We start from the raw sequence: 15,695 nt of genomic DNA on the forward strand, positions 1-15,695 counted from the left end.
TTGGCACATTATGTTTGAAGAAATTGTAAAGGCTGTATTCATTCACAGAATATCTGTAAAACGTATTTAACTGCTGTAAATATATTTCTGACAAATTAAAAATAACTTAGGTTACTTCTTTATTTCTTTTTTCCGACTTTCCCTTTACCTTTCACTGGTACCGGTTCAGGTTCTGAATCCGAACTGAAAACAATATTTTAAAAAATGTAAAATACAAATAAATAAGGACATTGTTGCTATCGAAATGCCCTTTACAATTTATTGCGCATAGCCGTCACTTTGTAATATGACCAGTAAGATTATAAAACTCACGATTACTCAACAGTGATACAAATACAATCTATACATACATTTGTATTACATACTAGGTTTTTCCGGGACTCTGCGCGGAATTAAAAAAATGTGTTTTTTCCAGACTGTTCTACATACTAAATTTAATTGAAAACTGGTCTTTCGAAAAGAAATCTTTTGCATTCATATTAGTTGTATGAACTTACTCTTCGCTGCCGCTAGGTGTCTCTGGTATGGTGACGTTTCCAGACTTTTGCTTCACATCGATCAATTCGCTAGAATCTTCTAGAAGAGACTGTACCTAGAATATTTTAAATATAATTTGAAATATACATTATTTTTGCTTCAACAGAAACACAACAGTACATCATACTTTTTATATTGAAGTTTTAAAACTCTTGTAATATGTTTTAATTTATTCAAACAAATTTGCAGCCTTAAATAATAAATTTAATTTCATATCCAATAGGACAGTTACACTGGCTTGGAATGATTTGTTTTGACTCATTGGCGGCAGTTGGCGAATACTTTGTAGCTTTAAAAAAAACTTAGTACTTAGTACTAATTAAGTAGCCTATGTGTTCTTCCAGACCATGCTTTACATCTATGGTATACCAAATTTCTTAGAGTTCCGTTAAGCCGTTGAAGATATCTTCTAACAAACATCCATCCATCTAAACTTTCGGATTTATTAAAGTAACATTTTCTTACAATTTCTTTATCATATACAATAGTGTGCAGCTGAGTTTCGTCCGCAGAGTCCTCGAAGATAGAATCCTGAGAACTGGCGGCACTACTGCGGGACGATCTTTTATTTTGGTTCCCTATTAAAAAAACATAATTAAAAACCTAAACATAACTATGTTTACTACAAAAGTCTATTTTAAATGGTGTTTCAACGTTTTCAATAGTTACAATTAATTTAAATCATAACATCTTTAACAATTTTAACGTTAAAAGCGTCACCAGGGCTAAGAGGACATCTCCCTTTAGAGTCGACAACCGTAAAATAAATAAAATTACACTAAAGTTTCGACTGACAACTGCCAAAACGATTTGTTACTTATTAATTAAAATATTAGAGCGTTTTGATAAAATTATTGGAATAACAAAACTAGTTTTGTTACTAGGCCCCCACCCCCCCTTATCTCCCCCTTAATTACCGGTTAGCGACGCCCATAATAGTAAGTAGAAATATTAAAATAAATAACTAATATACTAAAACTTTGTAAAACTGACAAATACCTGTTTTAGTTTTTGGTATGTCATCACTCTTTCCACTAGAAGGTGACTCAGAAGTAGAGGCGGAGTGCGTATCTCTTCTCCTTCTCACACTCACGTTGCATCTATCTTGATCATCGGCGGGAGAGAGAGATGGAGAAAGTTTGGGAGATGTCTTCTTTTTACCTTTGGATACCTGTTTTGCTGTAAATAGTTATAATTTGCATTAATTTCAAAGGAAAAATAGTATGTAAAGTGAAATTTAGTAAAAATAACACCTTATTGCAGCTTTTCAAAGAAATTGTGAAGAAATATTGATTTTACATTTAATTATACTAATTGTACTAAAACATATTGCTATCTGTGTTTTATGCAAACAGAACGGAAGGATTTTGTACAGTCAGCTACATAAGACCACATAGTTTACTAAGTCTTTTTTTAATTCAAGAGAAAACTGTCTATATACTGTGTATATAAGTTTTGAAATATTTGTAAATGTTATGTACATGTTTATTTAGCTGACTGTACAAATATAGGTGCAGTAATACCTCGATCTACATCTTCGATAGATCGTTGCGATCTAGTTCTCTTTATGCCTTTTTCAATCTCCTTTACTTCTTCTCCTTTAGTCTTTTTCTTGCTTTGTGTCTTCTTTTCGGTCTCATTTTTTTCTGTTTTCTTGGTTGTCTTCTTTTTTCGTCCTAAACACATATGAAATAAAATTTAAATACTATAATATAAATAGCGTAAATGCAATCAAAAATATTGCAAATAGAAGGGAAATACTTTGTTTGTTAATTTATTTATTAACTAGCTGTTGCCCTCGACTTCGTCCGCGTGGTATTAGAAAACATACGAACTATATAAATAACAAAAAGCTACGTATCCCTCGGGATCTGGACATTCCTCGGGGATGAAACGTATCCCGTGTGATCTCCGGACTTTGTTTTATATCTGTGCCAAATTTCAATAAGATATGTTGAACCGTTGCAGAATGATCGAATAAACATTAAAAAACTAAATTTAATGGATCCCACGGGAACTGTAACTATTCCCGGGATAAAAAGTAGCCTATGTGTTCTTCCAGGCTATGCTCAAAACCTGTGCCAAATTTCATGGAGATCCGTTCAGCCGTTTAGGCTACAAAAGCTAACAAACATCCATCCATCCATCGTAGCTTTTGCTTTTATCATATTTATATGATTATTATATGATTTTACTTCGTTATAGACAAATATTTCGTCTTTTTCACATGATTTGATTGAAAAAGTAATTATTTTTAATACATTACCTTTAGCAACTTTAGGTTTCTTGACAGGAGACACTCCGCTGCTGTCTGAATGAACTTCATTGGGATCAGTTACAGGTGTTTCACTCTCCATAGATTTTTTAGCTGATTGTAAACTTTTATTTGTATGTTCCGGCTCTGAAATATTAATAAAATTATATATGGTCGGTTATTAGTTCAGAAAATATATGTAAAAGCCTTTATGAGGATAGAAAATGGTGTAAAATAAGTAAACATAGCAGCTACAGTCACGGGCGGATCCAGCTTTGGCGCCAGGAGGGGGTCACATAGTAGTGGTCAAGTCAAGAGCTTGACCAACCAGCTCAGGGGGGGTCATGACCCCCCGCTGGATCTGCCGTTGGCTACAGTACGAAAAACATTTTGTTCCCACGAGACTTCTCAATAAGTTAAGTTAGAGTCCTAGTGGATATACTATGCGTTTTAAATAAGAGTGTTTGCACAAAATAATTTATAGTATTCTTTGAACTAATAATGATTAAAGGTTGTATACATTAGTTATTTTCTATATGTTACCATGAGAGATTTTAGAAGGCATTTCAGTTGGGGACGTCTCGTCAATTTCTGGTTCCTCTTCAACAGTTTCGTTGATAACTACATGAGTGCTGCGACCGATCGGTTGAGCTGGAAAAATACAAATTGCCATATAAAAATTGCAGTTTCTTATCTTGTATTTAAAAATATTATACAGAATGATTTTTTTCGTCGGATCAATGGTTTTGTGAAGTTAGAGGACTATACTACAAACAGTAAACTTTACATTATTTTGGATGTACAGGCAAAATTTAATAGTATATTTGATTTTCCAATTTTTTACAAAAAACAAATAACTTTAAAACTACAGAAAATCGGGCAATATACTTTGCCCTTGAATGTGATTGCGGTCCTCTAACTCCACAAAGCCGTTGATTCGTCCGTTAAGAATCACCCTGTATAGGACATAAACTAATCATACTTCATACTAATATTATAAATACGAAAGTTTAAATGGATGGATGTTTGTTAGAGTTTGTAGCCTAAACTACTGAAGGTACTTCGATAAAATTTGGCATATATTTTTATTTGTTTTTAATTGACAGAGGACGGAGTCGCGTGTAAAAGCTAGTATCTACATATATACACTACATTACATACTACAGCTATTTGCAAAATTTATGAAAGACACATATTATTTTAAATGATTTATACTACGTGATGTTTTTTAAATCTATATTTAACATAAAATTTACTAAAAAACCTTTGTTATACTAATAATCTACTGTTATAATTTCTTTTACATACATAAATACCACTTTAGAACGAAATTGGGATGACGCCTTCTTCTATCCAAGAAAGAACGCGGTTTACCTTTATTAAAACAATCTGTATAAATTGTTTGCAATGAACAGGAAGGGAAAAATTATAAATGCGAAAGTTTAGATAGATGGATGGATGGATGGATGTTAGAGTTTGTAGCCTAAACGGCTGAACGATTTCGGTGAAATTTAGTATAGATGTAGAGGATAGTCTGGAAGAACACATAGGCTACTCACTTTTGTTTTTTTAATCTCACGCGGACGGAGTCGCGGGCGAAAGCTATTAATAATATATGGTTGATAGCTAGGATGTATGGATGGATGAGGAATCTTGATGAAATTTTGCACAGAGGTAGAACATAGGCTATTTACCATGTTTTCTTTTTCAATTACAAGAGAAAGGAGTTTCGAGTTGAGAAAAAGGTAACAACAAAAGATTTAAGATTAACTGATTGAATGAAAAAAAAATGTTTCTGTTACGTGACAAAGTTTATTAGTTTTGTATACTTACGTAAAGAGGTCGTAGTTCGCCTTGTTTGTGTCAAACTGTCTTCTACTTGCATAGTTCCTTCCGATGCAACTATAAGAGAAAGTAGGTAGAAAAGCTGCATGAGAAACCTACTTTGTGTTAACTTTATACTTTGAAATAAAATAAATTTTATCATTTTATTACCTGTGGTGGAGATTTTATTGATGGAGGATCTTTCCATAGCCTCCAGCGAGCCAAGATATCTCATAAGGTTGCGTGTCGATTGCTTCTCTGTTAGATCCTGAAAATGTATAATTTAATTTTTATTAAAAAAAATACAACACGCGAGAAAGGAACAAAACTACTAGCATCACAGAAGCAATGTTGCCATGGTTACTCATTAATAATTATCAGCCAATGGCATGGCATTTGAAATTGAAAGATACTAAGGACCTGTCTCACCACTGGCTGGTAGAGGCTCAGATGGCTTAAAAATGGCATTACTGATAAGGTAACAAAGTCGATATTTCCGTCACATATTTTACACGTTGGATTGTTATCAGACAATTTACAATTTGGTGGGACAGGCCCTTAGTATGTAATGTATAAGACTATGCAACATGTTAACAAAAAATTCTGAGTTCTGCAGCGGGAAGTGTGATAGCGTCTCGTACAGCGTAACTGTCAAGTAACTTTGGGGTGAAACTTTAGTTACAATATGATGCAGTGTGTTATATCGACAGTAACCCATACATCCCGCGGCGAACAGTGTGACAGCACGCCACATACCGTGACAGCTCACTCAGGTAAGACCAAACTTTATGAGAACTCCCGGCGTGTTAACAAAGTCGACAGCGACATTACTTGGCACGCCAGAGCCGACTCCAACCACGGTGGGCAGCGGGACAGCACGCCGCACAGCTGACGGTCTCTCAAGCTAGACTTACTTTTATAAGATCCCGCAGCGTGTTAACGAGGTCAGAAGCGACTTGAGCGTCACGCGGTACGCCAGAGGCATCTCCGGTCACGGCGGGCAGCAGGATAGCACGCCACATAGCGTGACAGTCACTCAGACTTACCTTTATAAGATCCCGCAGCGTGTTAGCGAGGTCGGCAGCGACTTGCGCGTCACGTGGGGGCGACAGTAGCGCAAGCACGCGGCACGCCAGCGGCGCTTCTGGACGTGTTGGGCAGCGTAATAGCGCGCCGCACAGCGTGACAGCCATCCCGCCTTGACTGTCAACTAGCTATTAACACAACAGAAACAATACTCAATGACTGTTAAGAGTTAGTTTTAATTAATAAAATTATGCGGGGTCTACACTTAGCCAGTACAGTTGGTCAGTAGCTTAATAACTGGACTGGAAATTGAGTTGTATAGTATAAACATTAAATGGCGCCAGTGAGTCGATACAATTTATGACTGTCCAACTGTACTGGCCAAGTATGAACCGGACATAACAATGGCGGCGACATACTTCATGATTGACTCTTGTGAGTGAGACGATAAAGCGGACCACAGCTTCTTGATCTATTTCAGCGATGGGCGAAGATGAAGGTGCATTTGCTAACGCCCGTAATGTAGGTAAAGTTGCTTTCTGAAATAATGAAATAATCATGAAATATACATAAAAACATTTTGTATAAAAAAAAAAACATAAAAATTGTCTTTACCTGTATTTGTTCCTGAGCACCGTCGACGCTAATCGGATATGTTTGGAAGAAGACTCCGATAATTTGACGCAGCATGTCTTCATCAGCTAAAATGTATATAAATCGCTTATATAAATTTTATTTATGTTCAATATAATATATGATATAATTGACGAAGGGATTGCAAATTTTAAACTAAAACTTTAACTAAAAAAGACATTAATCAAATTTTTACTACTACTTATTTCACTTCTTAACTTAAAAAACTTAGACAAGTAGATTTTAAACAAAAGTAAGTTAATTAAAGAAACGTTTAACTCACCTGTAGCAGGGTTGAACCAAAGCAGCAACAGTCTGCTCAGTATGGAGGGGGACTCCAAATGACCAAGATGTATCAGTCGACAAAAACCTTCCACTATTATAAGTCTGAACGACGCACACTGTGAAAATATTTAAATAAATAAATAAAACCCTCTGTTTTGTTATCATATACATACATTTACATACATAGAATATATTTACAAAATTGTTAACAGTAAAATAAAAATTTAAATTGTGACGACTATTGCTATCTCCACTTTTTCAAAGAGAATGAAAGAGACGGATATAAAATTCTGCATTAAAAACTTACTGAGCTATCCATTAGTTGCAATAATACTTTTATAACAGTGCTGTGTGTTGGACTTAAAGATAGCACTGATTCCGATATGCTTTCTGAAATAAAAAAAAAACATTAATTTAAACCACAGAGAATAAAATACTATACTAGTATTCTACCTATCAATTAATTTAAGTATAATAAACACCATTTTTTTCTTTTCTATATATGTCTATATATACTATCTTTTGCCCGCGATTCCGTCCGCGTGGAATTAAAAAAAGCAAGTAGCCTCTGTGTTCTTACAGACTATCCTCTACATCTATGACAAATTTCATAGAAATCCGTTCAGCAGTTTACGAGGTAAACTCTAACAAACATCCATTCTTTTCCATATACTTGGTAGTTAGAATTTAATATCTATTTTTTCGAATATTTTCTACCTTCATCCACCGTATCTTCAATAGTGCGGTTAGTGGTGCGCCTCTTCATTCTAGAATCTTCTTTAGCAGCATCCGCCTCGTCATCGAACACAGTGACTCCGTGCACGCACAGAAGATCCATCACGCATTTCAGAGCTGTCGTAACTAACGGCTCGTTGCTTGTATCTATTAACTGAAAAATTAAATAAATCTATACTTTTATACTAATATAATAAAGTGGAAAGATTTGTATTTTCAAATTTTTGTATGTATTGTAATAACTCAAAAACTACTGGGTTGATTTCAAAAAATCTATTAAAACCATTAAAAAGCTGTGTTATCACTAAGCAACTTTTTTTTTTAAATTAAATATTTAAATTAACAATTTTTTAAATTAGAATAATTTTCTTTTAATAAAAAACTGTTCATTTATGACACACTAGACTTTATATTTTAACGCTATTTTAGAGGGGAGAATGAATTCAAATAAAATGTCAAGCGAAAAAGAAATAGAATAAGCCGCAAGGTTTTCATGGGGTCCTTTGGCGAGGGGTTATGTGTTATTTAATTTTTTTATACATACTTTAGCAAAGAAGAATGACTTGTATTCCTTCGCAAACTCTTTATCTAGCATCGCGTAGAGTGCGACTGTCTCTAAAGCGTTGATTTGGATCTCAACATTTTTAAATATCTCCACCTAAAATAATAATAATAAAACAACATGATAATCAGTTTAAAAATTATTAAATTAGTGAGACAATGACGTAAACACATGCATTAATATCATCGTGGAATTTTACAAGCAAAACTCCTATATAAAACAAATTGTACGGATGGATGTTTGTTATGACGCATCTCCGAAACTAGCTTAAGAGGTTTAATAAAATTGGTCATAAATGTGGAGTGTTTGACTACGGTCTAGTCACCCCTTAGGGTAGGCTCCGAGCCCCTCGGTGGGGACGTGTAGTGAGCTGGTGATGATGATGTGGAGTGTAGTCTGGAAGAACACAATTTACTTTCTAAGGTTTTTTAAATCCCGCGCGGACATAGTCGCAGGCAGAAGCTAATCTTACTTTAATATTATAAATGCGAAATTTAAATCGATGTTTGTTAGAGTTTATAGCTTAAACTGCTGATAGAATTCCGATAAAAGGCATAGATGTGTAAAATCGTGTAATTACAGTGGTAGTGCCCGCTTTAACATCTTAGCACGAATAGGCCGGTACGCCCGGTGTAATATCACGACCACACAGAAGACAGGCGTGAAATGGAAGCAATTCCGTGTTTTGTCTGAAGAGTGTGGTGCCGGAGGCCTAATTTAAGTCCCTTTCTCTTTACCACCCTTTTCTTATAAGGAGAGGTTGGGAAGAGGAAGTGGATTTGACGGTGGAGATGCATAGAAAGGGGAAATATCCTCTTTATGTGCGTCTCCTCCTCCGTCGTATAAGGGTAGGCAACGCATCTACAATTGCGGATGTCTATGGGCAGCGGTCGCTACGCCAATTTGGCGGTTTCAGATGGCCGCTTGCTCGTTTGCCACCTTATGTTATAAAAAAAAAATTGAAGAACACGGGCTATAATTCCATACAGATGCAGTTTTGTGAAAAAGTTTTCATGTCATATCTAATGTGTAATATTAATTTAATACACAAACCTCTAATTCTTTAAATATCATTCGTAGTATAGGCGTTAGGGTTATCAGCTGCGGAGTGTCCAGTGCTGCGTTTAGTATTATCAGACATTTATTGAGAGTGGCAGCATCTGATTTACTTTCTTTGATAGTCTGAAAAACAACAAAATTATAAATTAAAACAACTATATATAAAATAAAATTGGTGTGTCTGAAATATTAAAAGAAAAATTCCAGATTACGGGAAGATGATGCATTTGCGTTCCTGATAACGAAAATCGCAATAAAATTTGTCTGTCTGTCTGTCCGTAAGCCGCGTTTGTTCCGAATAATATCCAAAATGGCTGGGCCGATTTCGACCGGACTTTCACTGAAGGATAGCTGACATAGACGGTTATATTATAGGCTACTTTTTATCTTAATATTGCGTGGACATAGTCGCGGGAAACAGCTAGTAAAACACAAGTAACTTAAAAGTTAGAACCATAAACAACGCATTTGAAGTGAGAATTAATTCTGATATTTACATATTACTAATACAAATGCGAAAGTTTGTATGGATGGATGTTTGTTAGAAAGTGGCATTAGAACGGCTCAACGGATCATGATGAAATGTGGCACAGACAGGATATAAGCTGCCAAGTTTTTTTTATTCTGTGCCAATCAAGTCGTAGGTAAAAGCAAGTAAAGAAATTGTTATAATTACTGGTAAAACAGGCTGCGGCTGAGGCACAGGTTGGATATTTAGGTCTTCCAACCTTCTTTGTATATCTTCTACCTAAACAAAATAAAACACATTAAAGAAACACTATATTGTATCAATTCTCAACTAATCTATCTTACTAATATTATAAATGTGAAAGTTTAGATGGATGGATGGATGGATGGATAGATGGATGGATGTTTGTTAGTTTATAGCCTAAACGGCTGAGATCTTGATTAAATTTGGCATAGATATAGAGGATAGTCTGGAAGAACACATAAGCTACTTGCTTTTGTCTTTTTCAATTCCGCGCGGACGGAGTCGCGAGCAATAACAAGTACTATTATAAAGAGGAAAGATTTAGACGTTTGGATATTTGTATGTATTGAAATAACTCAAAAACTTGTAGGCCGATTTCAAAAATTCTTTCACCATTATCACTGAGTAACATAGGCTATGGTTGGTGTTTTTTAATTTCACGTGGACGAAGTCGGGAACAACATCTAGTTGTTATTAGATTTAGATCAGGTTTTCACATATTTGTTTATTTTTTTTTTGTTAATTTGTTAAAAAATATTATATTTACCTTAGCTTTGCATTCCGCCGCAAGAGCATAGTTCTGTTCCCTGACGGCCTCCTCTTGTGCCTCCATTGCCACATTCAGCGATACCCGGAGTCTAGCTCTCTGTAAAAGAGGGAATAATTAATAAAAAAACAATAAACGGTCATTTCGCTATTTTGGCGAATTCCGGTAGCTCACCTTGCATTAAAAAAATAGTCGAAAAATTCGTAATATAGATGGGGAAAATTATATATGAGTAGATGAATGTTTGTTACATGTCCTTTCCAGAACGGCTCAATAGATCTAAGAATTTGGCAAATACTTAAAAAAAACGTCCGGTCTTCCAGACATTTTTTCGTGTTCTTACGTTTTTTTTATTATTTTTCAATTCCCCGCAGTCGGAGTCGCGAGCATAAGGTATGTATGTTTAAAACTTTACTGCATTATAAAACCTAGCTTACGCTCGCGATTCCGACTGCGTTCATTAAAAAAATAAATTAAGTAACCTCTGTGTTCGACCATACTATCCTCTACATCTAGTATGCTAAATTTCATCGAGATCCTTTCAACCGTTTAGGCTACAAACTCTAACAAACATCCATCTAAACTTTCGCATTTATTACATAAGTAAGAAGTGAGATACACACCTGTAACTTAACCTCCGTGGACTCCATAGCTGGTAACTGAGCTGGAGACACCTCCAGCTCCTCAGGGTCTCTGAGTGCTGATATCATGGTGTTGACAGCCTCCATCCGAGCAGACACGTCCGGCATCACCAGCTCCAGAGCCAGCACAAACGCACGCAGCACTTCCGGGTTTAACGGCCCGTAGTCACCTGAAATATTTCATTTATAATACTAACGTTATCTAGATGTTGCTCGCGACTTCGTTCGTGTGAATTAAAAAAAATAATTAAAAATATAGCCTAAGTCACTCACTGATGACAGCATTTTGATGGTTTAATTTTTTTTTAATCGGCTCTGTATTTTTTGAGTTATTTCAATACATACAAATCTTTCCCCTTTATAATATTAATATTGAGTATAGAAAGAGGAAAGGTTTACATTTTTGGATTTTTGAAATTCTTCCACCATTAAAAAGCTACATTATCTAAAACTGTTTCTTATCATTTTCAACATAGCGTAAGTTTTCTTACCAGTAAGTACATCAGCGATCAGATCCTGCAATGAAGTTCTGCCGGTGGGATCAGACACATCGTAGACGCGCAGCATCAGCCCCAACTCCTGCAGCACATACTGCCGCGTGCTGAACCTCACTGGATCCTCACTCTCCAAAGGGCAGGGGGACTCTACTAGACTGGAATAGACAAAATAGTACTTTAATGTTTAAATTCGCTTGCATATGTTTATCAATTTACATAGAAATGTTTCGAAATAAACCAAAAGATAATAATTAACATTTGTCAGGGAAATGTATAAGGATGTTTTTATTTTAATTGGATTCAAGTACATTGCACATATATGCAGTCTTATTATAAACATTTTGTATTCTACTAAGATTTTAGTATGAATGTGAATTAGCTATGGAGTTAGTAATATTCCTGTTATGTTCGTGTCTTGTTATGTTTTACGTAATTTTATGTATTAAAACATCCATTTGAGATGTGTTAGATAAGTAACATGGAAGAGGGAGGTGTCATTCATGGTATGTTATAGTTACCATCAGATTTCTGCCCTATACCTTAAGAACATAAAAATCCTGATTTGTGACATTCCAACATAAATAAATTACTTCCTAATTTGCTGAAAGAATAGCTATTTTACTAATCTTAAAATTATAAATGCTATAATGTAGATTGAGGGATGTTTGTCATAGTTTGTAGCCTAAACGGCTAAATGGATCTTGATGAAATTTGGGATAGATGTAGAAGGTAGTCTGGAAGAATAGATAGGCAACTCAATTTTGTTTTTTATGATTCAACACGGACGGTGTCGCAGGCGAAAGCTAGTAAAGATCACTCACGTTCTTATATATGCAGTAAAAACGACCAAATCTGGCAACACCGTCTGCAGAGTGTCATCATCGTCGATACTCTGTAAATGTTCAGCGAGGTGTCGCCAGTACCACGCACTCTCCTTGTTCAGTTTCTCCGGTGGTATCACTCTCAGAGTCTTGTCCGTTGGCAGCCATTCCAAAAGCTCAGATATCGGTAAACGTCTGAAATTGTGAAAAATTATAAATAAACTTCTTTAATAATTATATTGATTAAAATATCATGCGTCGCAATTAAGTTACAATCTAAAAAAAACGATTTTCATATATCATGTACGAAAAGTACAAGAGATTGTTGCCCTCGACTATTTCAATCTTTCTATAGAAAAAAAACGAAAGCCGAATGCTTTTTAGCTTTTATTCTACGGGAATGAATGCAGTTTTTGAAAAAATCTTTTAAAAAAAACGTTGGTGAAAAAAAAATATATTACACTTGTCAAACATAGAGAATAATTTTCTTTACGAAAATAATCAATGTTTTTTTTATTATATATTACCGTTAAGTTGCGTTAAATTTACGAATTAATGACGATATTTTTTAACAGTGCCTATTTGACGCCATAGAGTAATAGATTAGTTTGCTTTTTTTTTAAACCCAAAAATGATAAAATCACAATTACTTGAATAATGACTCCAGTAGTTTTCCAGCAACATACTGAGAGTCCTTAGCATCAAGGGTGTTGTCCAAACGTATAGCTTTCAATAGATGTACAATATTCCCTTCAAATGAACTCAACCACGCCGGTATTAAAATCTCTTCTACGACTCGACGAACCCTCACACTGCGTTCTGTTAATCCTACCTGTAAAAAATAATATTATAAATGCGTAAGTATGTTGTAATTTGCAGTCTAAACTGCTGAACATATCTCGATGAAATTTTGCAAATATGTAGAACATAGTCTGGAAGAACACATAGGCTGCTTTCTATTTTTTTTTCCGCGTGAAACGCGGCTGAAAGCTGGTTAAATCATAAATTATAGTTCTAAAAGCAATTATCATTAGCGATCATAAGAGCTACTATAAAAATTAAACTTGAATTCTTAAGCTTCATACACACTTTTTGGTCTAAAATTTATAATGTTTTGCTCACGACATCGTCCTCGAGGTATACAAAAATCTAGAGACAAATATAGCATTCTAATAGTAAAAGAATATTTAAAAACGGTTATAGATGATAGATGGTAAATGCCGTAAAAGCCTATGTTACTCAGTGATAACATAGCTTTTTAATGGTGAAGGAATTTTTTAAATTAGCCCACTAGTTTTTTAGTTATTTCAATACCTCATAATTGTCACAAAAACATCAAAATAGAAGAAGCTAGAATAACACATAGCCTACTTACTTTTGTTTCTTTAAATACCCATGGATGGAGTTGCGAGCAAAAGCTAGTCTCTTTATAATATTAGTATAGACATACAAAAACACAAATCTATCTTGGTATAACAGGAAAAGCAGGATGTAACCTAAAAATACTTACCTTAAGTGTGAGCACTCGCTGCCTCACTCTCAGTTGTGTAACATTCATAGCGGCAATGTAAAGGAAGGCTGCGCGACGCACCGCCTCGTCCACATCACATAGCCTTTCCAACACGAACGGCACATTACGAGTGCACTTTGCTATTGACATCACTATCGCTCTGAAAATGTTTCGTATGAGTCTCCACTGTCATAATACTTGTATGCATCTTGCAAATACTTTCAAAGTTTTTTGAAAAAAAACTGAGATTACAATGCTACTGAAATTGTCATCTACAGGTCATGAATTCAAATCCCGGCATGTTTTATTTTATATGACTTTCTTCTTATAAAAGAAAATAATTAAGAATAGGCAACCCATCTGCAAATGCCGGTGTCTATGGGCAGCGGTCGTTTTACCTTGTCAGCGAATTCATGTGGACTTCCTCTTTATAACATTAGTGTAGATATGCTATACATATGGTTAATCTTAGTTTTAATATTTGAAAATGTACCTTCTAACAGAAGAACTAGGGTCACAGCTCATATGGAAACGGTACGCTCTGGTCACCTCATCATCAGGGTCCATGGGGTTCTGCAGGCGTTGTAATGCCAGCCCAGCACGACACCGTACCGCACCTCGGGTGTCTTGTAATCTTTGCATCTGTAAAAGTTTATAAGAAAGAAGTTAGAGATTACACCAATTAGGGCTTTGGGGGTCGGCAAAAAAACAGATTGTGACAATCAAGGTATGGTGGCTAGCATTTGATATGGCTGGATGAAAGTCTGCATAAAAATACTTGAATATTAAATAACAACAAACAACTTTATATGTGTACTTAATGTTAAATACCTTAGATATTTACCACACAAAAGGAACTACAGATGCTGCCCTTTAAGAAGTACACTATAAGGATTAAATACATCACCTGTGAAGCGAGTAGTTTGTCACACAGGTCATCATCGAGAGATGCATCATTACCAAGAGCAGCAAGCACAGATGCTAGTAACTGACTTGCTCGATATCTCACAGATTGCCCGGAAACACATTGGAACTAAAAAAGATACATACATTTCAACATAAAACACATATTTAATCTTTTCTTTAATAATATTGCAGTTATTTAGTATAAATTAGAACTTGTAAAAGATTATGCAAAGGTAATATTTTAAAATGTTACTAATTTTTAAAAATGTTTTAAGGATTAATGCAAAGAGACGAAAATGTCTCCTGAATATTGAAAAATTTTATGAAAAGTCTTTGATGGTTAACAAGCCATTATTTTTGCATATGTCATATTCACAAGAAATATAAAATCTTTTTAGAAAATAAGTCACCAGCAATCTTTCCACACAGAATTAATAAATACTTTATTAGTGGCATATGCATTCATCCAAATCTGTTAGCTGTTAGGTAGATAAGATATACTTACATCAAAAATGATATCAAATATGAACATAAGAAACTCTTCTTCATCATCCAAGCTTGTGCAAAAGGTGGCTACAAACTGTATTACTCTGTCTACATTAGCACTAGTGTCTCCAAATGTAAACAAGTATTGAAGGGCATTCCTAAAGCTCTCACGGAATGCATCTTGATCGGTCTGTGAAGACAGAAAAACTAGGATAAATCTGGACATTTGTTGCTAAGTTACATTTATCAAAGTATTTTATAGCTTTAACATGCTTGATTTCACTTCTAACAAGTTATAAGGAAAATAATATACCTTTTTATACAGTTTAGTCATTTCTTTAACATATTTTTTGTGTTGAACAACATTGTATTGAACATTTTGGAATATCTTAAACATAACAGGGATATTCCGAGGATTTGGTTTTGGACATGCTGAAATCGTTTGAGGAATTTGTGGATCCGATGGTGCCATCACTGATTCTTTTTTATTATTGTAAGAACATTTAAATCTTATTTGATTATTATTTTCGAATACTCTTCAGCGCTTTACATTAACGTCAAAATTGGTGAAAATTCAAATTGACATGACCGTTGTATTTTGAATACTTTGACGTTTTTGCATTTAGTGTTACCATAATAGGATTTATAAGACGTATGGTA

General features: G+C 34.8%; 1 protein-coding gene across 2 annotated transcripts; it reads right to left on the reverse strand.

Annotated features, from left to right (window-relative positions):
• Positions 1 to 90: 90 nt before the first annotated feature.
• LOC106108703 (condensin complex subunit 3) lies at positions 91 to 15,627 on the reverse strand. 2 transcript variants are annotated; one of them, XM_013289966.1, is made up of 29 exons: positions 15,349 to 15,627; positions 15,055 to 15,225; positions 14,551 to 14,676; positions 14,137 to 14,285; positions 13,644 to 13,803; positions 12,784 to 12,965; positions 12,134 to 12,328; positions 11,307 to 11,467; positions 10,798 to 10,985; positions 10,175 to 10,273; positions 9,592 to 9,663; positions 8,910 to 9,038; positions 7,839 to 7,952; positions 7,277 to 7,448; positions 6,867 to 6,949; positions 6,558 to 6,675; positions 6,257 to 6,342; positions 6,061 to 6,180; positions 5,662 to 5,829; positions 4,787 to 4,883; positions 4,625 to 4,693; positions 4,100 to 4,165; positions 3,335 to 3,442; positions 2,804 to 2,938; positions 2,061 to 2,213; positions 1,537 to 1,716; positions 1,003 to 1,115; positions 498 to 592; positions 91 to 183 (listed from the first exon to the last, which is right to left on the reverse strand). In XM_013289966.1, the coding sequence occupies exons 1-29, from the start codon at positions 15,505 to 15,507 to the stop codon at positions 120 to 122; spliced, it is 3,732 nt and encodes a 1,243-aa protein (XP_013145420.1). In that variant the 5' UTR covers positions 15,508 to 15,627; the 3' UTR covers positions 91 to 119. The 2 variants fall into 2 exon arrangements, with proteins under 2 accessions (XP_013145420.1, XP_013145428.1); XM_013289974.1 differs by lacking the exon at positions 4,100 to 4,165.
• Positions 15,628 to 15,695: the final 68 nt, after the last annotated feature.

The sequence above is a fragment of the Papilio polytes genome, unplaced genomic scaffold (assembly GCF_000836215.1).
Source record: "Papilio polytes unplaced genomic scaffold, Ppol_1.0 DF824269.1, whole genome shotgun sequence".
Lineage (NCBI taxonomy): Eukaryota > Metazoa > Arthropoda > Insecta > Lepidoptera > Papilionidae > Papilio > Papilio polytes.